Genomic DNA, 8,910 nt, shown 5'->3' with positions numbered 1-8,910 from the left:
AGGCAGGGGGCCTCAGCACCTCTAGGGCGGGAGCCACGGTGGGAGACCACAGATGTGTGGAGAAGCCTGCGGGTCCTTCCCAAGCCACGCTCTTTCTCAGTGAGTATCGGAGAGCCTCCGGCCGAGGACTCATTCCTTCATCCTTTCTTCCGGCTTGTGCAACTTCATCCCCCCCTTCTCCGAGCTGCATACGGGCGCCCAAGATGGCGGGCGGCTCGGGGTGGTAGGAAGTGTTGGAGGGGAAGGGGGTCTCGCGTCGGTGTCTGGGGAGGACTCACCGGCCGGGCCGGTCTTTTCCTCACCATGAGCAACATCTACATCCAGGAGCCGCCCACCAACGGAAAGGTGAGGCTGCCAGGGTGAAATCCTGTAGAAGTTGTGTATTGTTGGGTTATGGGGGGACAGGCGAGAGGAACACATGGTGATTGGGGGTGGGGAGGTCGTTGTTCCTGTGGTGGATTGGTTTGGTTAAAGTTACTTCTTTGACGCTGCTGGAGTCAAAGCATGAGGCGTGATGCGTGGTGTCTGGAGACATAAAACAGAGCAGTCCTCGGAGCGTTTAATTTAATTTCCTCTATTCCCGATTATATCTTATCTCTTTAATTTTGTTATGGTCTCTCATTGAATGTAATGATGTTCCTTGTAAGAGCGATACCTTTGGATATTTATGGGTGGTTTTTTTCCCATGTTGTTTCGTTATAGAAATGATAAAGGATATCTTAAGTTTCTATAAAGCATCAGCCACGTTATGTTATGTTATGTTTTATGTTATGTTATGTTATCAGCCATGTTATGTTATGTGTATTATTTACAGCCATATTATACATTTTTGTTATACGTATTGGTTCATAGCTGTATCTCAGGTTCTGGAAATGTTAGAACTAACAGTAGCTACCTGACACACTTAAATGTATACCACTCTTACAAATATAACAAATTCAGATTTATTTTTTTAGGCAGTTATACTTTTTGATCAGTTACTAAGTTACAATAAAATTGAGGCAGCATTTATCTGTATGCTTCTAGGTTTTGCTGAGAACTACAGCAGGAGAGATAGATATAGAATTATGGTCAAAAGAAGCACCAAAAGCATGCAGAAATTTCATCCAGCTATGTATGGAAGGTAATGACTGAATGGGATGGGAGTTGTTGAAATTAATTTCTATGCCATCTTTGGTCCCTTTCTGTAAAATAATTTCTGTAAAATTGTGGTTTGACTTTAGTATGTCAATAAATTTATTTCTGTTTAGGAATTATTAATAACACTCGGACAATGCTTTTCCAAGGTTACCAATGAAGCTGGTGGAGAAAACAAAAAATTTTGGATGATTTTCTCAATTTAAGCTGATGACATAGGATGGAAATACTGTTTTTCAGAATCTTAAGAGGCTTACTTCCAACAAATATCTACAAAGTATAAAAATTTCAGTGTGTGCATGAAATGACAGTATGCAATATTGGACATTCTCCAAAATTCTCATTTCTGCATCACAATTTACACTACCATTTCTTTTTTTTTTCCATGACTGCTCCTAATGTTTCAGTTACTGTATTTTTTTGTTGATAAAAGCTCTGTAAAACTTTTCACTGAAGTAGAGGATACCAGAATGAGAAGATCCCTACTGAGAAAACTGGAACAAAAATCTGTGAACGATTTGATGCCTTTTTCTAAGTGGTGTTATTCTCCCGTTTAAGCATTTGTAGAATTGTGAAGAGTTCTTTTAGCCTTCATCTGTTAAACAAAAATAGCAGTCTAGGCTTTGTGCCTCCAGCACAGATCCAGGCTGTTTTGTACAGTCTCTTTTCCGTAATGTTGAGACTTTTTGCAATGGTAAAGGAATTCCTTAGTCCATGATAAAGGTTCATGTATATTCGGTGGGCTTTATTTGCTTTCTGATTTTTTTTAATTGCTGCATAGCACCTTATGCTTGGTAATACATTTAAGTATTTCTCATTAGTATCCCAGTGTATGACCATCCACAACTGTGTCTAGTTATGCTGCAACGTTTGCACATTCTACTTTGTTTTGCAGCATGCTTCAGATTTTTTTTATTATTATTGTATCAACCGGGGGTTTGGTTCAGGTAAAGTTTTGTTTTCGTTCCTTTTGTTTTCTTATGATCTTGTAACCTCTATCAGATAAATAGATAGATAAAAGAAGATAGCTTAGAGAGCAAAATGTACCACATATTTCATTCTGCAAACATTATTGGTTTAGGTACAGTATAGGTGATGAAAAGTGTTCTGTGCTGGTGAGTGATAGTGCAAATCATCTGGGTATTGATAATGTTGCATGTGAGATCTCATCCAGGATAGAGCACAGTATTTCTAGTTCTCCTTTTAAATTGGTGTATTTTGATAGTGTCATTACAGTAATAAAAACTTAAAAGCTGAAAATACTGTAGTTCTTCAAGTTCTTCAGTGATGGGCAGGATTTTTTGCAAAAGAAACATCTGACACCAGAGGATGTGATTTCATAAGTCTGTGGAGAACAGAAGGGAACCAAATAGAAGCCAACAGCGGAATTTAGTTACAGTATTTGCTTTCTGGAACTTCAGTCTCTGGACATCTCTGCATGACTTATGTGAAGGTTTGGGTTTGAGACTACTTACATGTATTTAATATCTTATTAATTTTTTTTCTTTTTTTTTAGAGTATTACAATAACACAATATTTCACAGAGTAGTGCCTGGCTTTATTGTGCAAGGGGGTGACCCTACTGGTACTGGATCAGGGGGAGAGTCAGTCTATGGAGCTCCTTTCAAGGTGTGTATCTATAACTTACGCATTAATTTGTTTGGTATTCTCTACCCATTGTTCTTCCTACCAAGTTCTGAAAAATTAAATCTTATATGAAATGCATACATGTGCAGTAGTTGCCTTCATGTGCTGCTTTAGTGTGTTTGAATATGCTCCTCTAAATTGAGAGTTCTTAGATCTAGCTATGCTGGTATAATGATAAACCTGTGGGCTCAGCAGCTGTGTTCTGTTCTGCCTGTTTTATTTCAGGTGGGGCAGGCACCTTTAATTTGTGACTAAAGCTGCAAGCCTGTTTCTGGCCCTTCCATCTTCTTGCTGCTAGACTTTTAAATCTAGCATAAGCCTGAAGTTTGTGAGAGGGAATGGTACCTGAGGAGAGAACAAAGAAAAAATTACCAATACTGCGGTAGCACTGCTACTTCAAAGTATCTCAGTATACTCAGTATCTCATTGCTGCTTCTGGTATCTCAGTATTGCAGTGTTTAGCATTGTGATATTACAGTGGTATTCTTCATGTTCTCCTTGCTTTGAAAGGAGTCCTATATTGTCTTCCTAATTCCAGAAAATGTTCTTCCTATGCATTTTTGCATTACTCTCCTATTACAAGCTGTTATTGTGCTTTTAGTAACTTTCCATGAATTAGGATTTCATTTTTTGCATAAATACAGTGATTGTTGTCAAGGATAGTATTTTTGCAAGAAGTGTATAAAATGCAGTTACTTTTTAAGATGTTTTTTATTTTCTTAGTATTAGGGGGATAACAAATGCAAATAAAAACAATGAATAACAATTGATTTTTAGGCAATGAATGAAAAAAAATAAAATTAACAAGACAGAACTTTGAATTTTTTAATTAGAAATGTGTCTTTCTGTTACTGATATTTCGGTTTCTAACTTTTTGTTTGGTGTTTGTTTGTAGTGTGTTTATGGTTTCTTTTGGAGATTGTTCATTTGTTTGCATCATTATAGGCACTAGAGATTAGAAATACTGACTAAAAATAATTTTTGCTACTCATAGTAGGAACTTGTAAATATAATTCTGGCACTGAGTTTCAAAATACTTGGAATTTGTTCCTGCCTGAATTCAAAAGACAATTAGCAGCATTTTTTTCTGTGTGTGCATGTTGATGTAAGTAATCTCACTCCTATCTCCTATCATGCTGCAGGTAAAGGAGTGAAAAGATGGTTTTATACTGAAGTTGTTCTCTTTTCTGTCCTGCCTTTACCAGGATGAGTTCCACTCACGATTGCGATTTAATCGAAGAGGACTTGTTGCTATGGCCAATGCTGGGCCCCATGATAACGGGAGTCAGTTTTTCTTTACTTTGGGTCGTGCAGATGAGCTTAACAACAAGCACACAATCTTTGGAAAGGTCTGTTACATGAATTGGAGTCCTCATTTAAGTCTGACAGAAGCTGCTACAAGTTTCTGTGAAGGCCAGTTCGATATTGTTTGCTGCTATGTGCATTTGAAATTTATTTCAGTGCTTTCTATGCTCTCTCCATTCTCTTTGTTTCTTGTATCTTGCAGAAATGTGTCTGTGGGTTGTTCCTGTTATTATCTATTTCGCTGTTGTTATTCTTCTAAATTGTATTTGCATGTTGTGCTGCCTTTAAATAATCTTATTTGTATTATTATGGCTCTATTATTTATCAGTTCATCTAATACTAATGACATGTTAGAAAATTCCGTTTAGAATTAATTCAATTCTAATTACCCAAGAAGAGTCGGGAAGATGAAAAACATGAGACGAATTTGCCACTCTCATGATTTTCTTAAAATAAAGCAAATATTTTCTTATTTCAGTGGTTTTTATTTTCCTGTTTCATAGCTTACAGTAATTCTTCAACATCTTCATCTTCCTACATTCTCAAAACTACCTGTATTCCTTCAACTCTTGCTATTAAGTTCAAAAACGCAAACTTTTGTACATTGTACTTGCTATCTTTTAGAAGTCTTACATGCTTACGATATTTGCTATAGCACTTGTACTTACAAAATTTTTTACATAATAATTGCCTTGTATTTTGCAGAATAAATAACACAAATTACAGTCACGCAAATTACAGAACTTTCAAGCCTTTCTTTGTAAATTTGCCAGGTTACAGGGGATACGATATATAACATGTTGCGCCTGGCTGAAGTAGAAGTTGACAAGGAAGAGAGACCTCTCAGTCCACACAAAATAAGAAGTAGTGAGGTGGGTATGTTCTGTTTTGAAATGGGACATTCTAAAATTCTTTTGTGCATAGTGTTCAGAAAATTTGGTTTGTCCTTTTGCATATTGTTTTAAAATATTGAGTTACTTAATGACAAAATAATTACTAAAGATGTGTTTAAAATACTTTTTTTAAAACAGGTTTTGTTTAATCCTTTTGATGACATTATCCCACGACCAAACAGAAAACTGAAGAAAGACAAACCAGAAGAAGAAACTAAAAAGTTCAAAGTAAAAGGCACAAAGTAAATATATGCAACAGAAAGGGTGGTTCATTTTCTTTCACGTTTAATTTGTAGCTTGGCAGGTTTTTACTTCCATTTCTGCCTTTGAAGCACTTCCTTGTTTCTGGGGGGTGGGATGATGCAAATCTAGTTTCTCTGACTGAAATGTTACTGTGCATCTGCTGAGCTGTAACTATTTCATGCATGGTGATAGTTTGTTGAAAGTAATAGAAGGTAGTTTATCTTTCCTGTGTCCCTCAGTGTGCCGTCATCTGAGACGACGCTGCAGGTAAAACCTACTGGTAGGAGTAGCTGGGTCACAGCTCAATTGTTTATGATTTTTTGAACTTATTTTATCAGATACCATTTCTGCCCTGCTGAAGTACTTAGCAAGAGGCAGGCATTTTGACATGGGAAATTTTATTTTCTGTGAATGAAAATTCACAAACATGCAATGAAAAGTAATAGGAGCTCTAAAGTGGGCATGTAGTCAGTTCTGCTGCATAAAAATAGAACAAGTTGCAACTGACTGGTTCCAGCAGTGTGAACAATTAACTCTTGAAAAAAAAATCATAGCTCATAATTTTTTTAATTGCATTCCATGAATGTGTACACATTTGATACATTTCTGAGGTGTCATATCTTGAAAATCTTGTGTTTTGAATGCTGCTCTGTTGAGAAAAAATACAACAGAACTGTCAGCATTCAAGAATCTGGGAAAGCTAGTCAAGACAGGATTTCTTAGATTGTGTCTTAACTGATGCTTTGCTATCCTTGTTTTATTTCAGGAGTATAATAAAACATGCTTTTCTGAATATTTGTGATTTTTTGCAAAGCAAGATGCAGTAGTTGGTTGGAATTGGTACATTTAGCAGGACAAAAAGCTTTTTAAAAAGGTCATGTACAGCATGAAAATAATGTATTTAAAGATAATGGAATGTTACTAAGACAATATTTAAAATTTTACTAGAAATTTTCTTTTTTCTCTTAAAGAAACTTTAACCTGCTTTCCTTTGGGGAAGAAGCTGAAGAGGAAGAGGAAGAAGTCAGTAGAGTTAGTCAGGTATTGTACCAAATTATCATTATTTGTCTTTTCAACCAAATTACCTTTTCTGCATGTTCATGGAAAGCTTTAAAGTTTTTATTCTTCTTATGTTTGCATTTTGAACAATAATAATAGCAGTTGCTTCAGTTTTTAGGATTCTGCTGTTACAGAATTTTGCAAAAACAGAAATTTTCTTGATTTTGAAGGTAACTTCAGTTACTGCATGGAATTTTTACATTACCGTGTACAAAGTTTCATAGTATAAATCTATGTCTGCTGTTTAAAAGTCATGGAAGCAATTGGTACTTTATTCCTTTTCAAGTACCTTTTTTGTGATTGCAATAATATAGTAAAATACTTGAATACTGAGGATCACCTTATGCATTTCCAAGGCATGCTTACCTCCATTTTCTTACATATATTCATCCATCTGTGAGCAAAATAAAGTGTGGTTATTGTGGAGAAAATAGCCCATTATTGTAATTTAATAATGCACCATAGTGAAATGTTCACATTCTAGGATTGCACAGATAATCTTTGGTCTAACTTTTCCTTCTGTGAGCTGGCACTTAAATAAGGCTAGTTTAAAATTTTCTTAAATAAATTTCTGATTTCATTTCTACTGCTGACCAAGTTGTTTGATAGATTCCTAGGCTTTCTACAGTACCTCCCTGCTTCAGTTAGTGATCAGACTACGTGGTCCTGCATCCTGTAGCACATAAGTGAAAAAACAGTAGTTAGTCCTCAGAAGTTAGCTAAAATACAAAAGGAAGACAGTGAATAATGTTGGACAATATTATAGTGATATGGTATCAGTCAGAACGACAGTAGAGATTTATTACAACAGCAGCTTTAACTATTTTTCTTTTTTTTTTTCAACTTACCAGTCAGACAGAATTTACTTGTTTGCCTTAATATGCTCATCTACTGTTTTCCTCTTGCTATTTATCTGGCTTATAATACTGGGTTTGACTCAGTTGCTTGGACTTCCTTTCTTTTCGTGCCAAATACTTGTTTTCAGTTTAAAATTGTCTAAATAGAGTGCTTCTTTCATGATAAGCCTAGTTCCAGTGTTTTAATGCTCTCTTTCAGCTCAGCCTCAAAATCTCATCTCTTTGTCCTGACTAAATTCTGTATTAATTGTAGCTAGATAAGTAACCGTAACAACTCTTTATGAAGAATGTATCTTCATTCTTTGTAACAGAATAAAACGTTCTTTTTGATACCTCATTGTTTGTTCATAATAGGTCTAGATCAGTTTCTCTGTAGTTCTGGTCATTATCTTAATCTGTTTAAGTTGAAGTACATGAATATCAGCACTAACTTGCTTTCTCGGGTTTTGATAAGAAAAAATGGAAGGTTAAAGTTGTTATTGAGGTCCTTTGACACCTGCAGACTTAGAATCCTATGAACTTTTTGTGGGTGCTAGGTGCAGTAAGTCTTGCTTGTTTAAGAAGGGCAGAGAAGTTCTGGGTGAAACCCCTCAAGCAAGGCCATCAAGGCTATTAGTGCAGTCAGGGATTTGGCTGTAGGGCCCCTATTGGTTGTTGGTCAGTGTTAGCCTTCAGTGTCCAAACTGCTTATTGTCTGTACCTGTTTGGAGCACTGTGCCATGCACAGCCCCACCACCACCCCACCACCCCTTCCTTAATGAAGGAATTATCTTTTCATGCTGCTGAATGTGTTAGTCTTTGTTTTCTACATAATAAAAAACGGCAGTTGCGTTTAAATGAGTAAGTCCACATGTCTAATATGTTCCCAAAAGCGTTAGACAATGCATCTGCAATGGGGGCATTCACAGTACAGGTCACAATACAGACTGTTCCTGTCACAGAGATTTTCAGTCTTGATTTTTCTCTGAAAATTAAGAATATTTTTTCACATTAGCATGTAGAATGCTTTCTAACTGCAGTCTTTCTACCTGAAGACCTTTGTGTTAGATTTGTTTGACTCCTTGTGTCAGTAAATTATTCTTAAATTATGTGTTCCAAATTGATGTATAGCAGTTTATTAATTTCTTTTTTTTTCCTTAGGGATCTAATTAGTGTAATTAATAAGTACTGTTTTGTATGTGGTGGTTCTTTCAGTTGTCATGTGTCATTATTGGAAAGTTAAGTTCTTACCCCTTTATTCACTCAAGTGTATATGTGTTAGACCTACCGTCTTTATGATGTGTAAAGATTGTACATGACTAAACAATATCTTTTTTTTCCTCTCTCTCTGTCCTTTAAAACTAAGTGCATTGCTATTGCAAAAATAAATCTGTGGAGTCAGTTTGATGTTTCTCTTTCTTCTGTTCTTAAAAGTGTTTATGTTTACTGGATAGGCTAAAGCTAAAAAGAAACAAGTTATGTTTTTCTTACCATAATCCTTTTTCACTATCTAGCCTCTTAAACTGAAATGAATAATAACTTTTTTCTTTTAACAGAGCATGAAGGGAAAAAGTAAAAGTAGTCATGATCTCCTGAAGGATGATCCACATCTTAGCTCAGTTCCTGCTGTCAAAAGGTTAGTACATGATTTCCAATTTCTAGAAGAGATCTACTTTCAATATATTATACCCAATTTTCCACATGTATACTCATGAGAAATGTCAATTCACATACTCTTTAAAAAATTAAGAGTGCCAGTGCTAGATCAGACCAAATATTTATCTAACCCA

The 8,910-nt window shown here is 35.8% G+C and overlaps 1 protein-coding gene across 2 annotated transcripts in view; it reads left to right on the top strand.

Moving 5' to 3' along the window:
- The first annotated feature begins 68 nt into the window (after positions 1 to 68).
- The window catches only part of CWC27 (CWC27 spliceosome associated cyclophilin), a 100,288-nt gene continuing 91,446 nt past the window's right edge, over positions 69 to 8,910 (top strand). Inside the window, exons 1-8 of one of the 2 annotated variants that reach the window (XM_030969527.1) lie at positions 69 to 345; positions 1,027 to 1,123; positions 2,654 to 2,766; positions 3,990 to 4,133; positions 4,863 to 4,961; positions 5,121 to 5,224; positions 6,197 to 6,266; positions 8,677 to 8,756. In XM_030969527.1, coding sequence (XP_030825387.1) covers positions 304 to 345; positions 1,027 to 1,123; positions 2,654 to 2,766; positions 3,990 to 4,133; positions 4,863 to 4,961; positions 5,121 to 5,224; positions 6,197 to 6,266; positions 8,677 to 8,756 — 749 coding nt within the window. In that variant the 5' untranslated portion in view covers positions 69 to 303. The remainder of the gene's footprint in view (positions 346 to 1,026; positions 1,124 to 2,653; positions 2,767 to 3,989; positions 4,134 to 4,862; positions 4,962 to 5,120; positions 5,225 to 6,196; positions 6,267 to 8,676; positions 8,757 to 8,910) is intronic. The other variant, XM_030969526.1, reaches the window with a different exon arrangement.

The sequence above is a fragment of the Camarhynchus parvulus genome, chromosome Z, assembly GCF_901933205.1.
Source record: "Camarhynchus parvulus chromosome Z, STF_HiC, whole genome shotgun sequence".
NCBI classification, from domain to species: Eukaryota; Metazoa; Chordata; class Aves; order Passeriformes; family Thraupidae; genus Camarhynchus; species Camarhynchus parvulus.
This window is presented reverse-complemented; position numbering and strand designations above follow the sequence as displayed.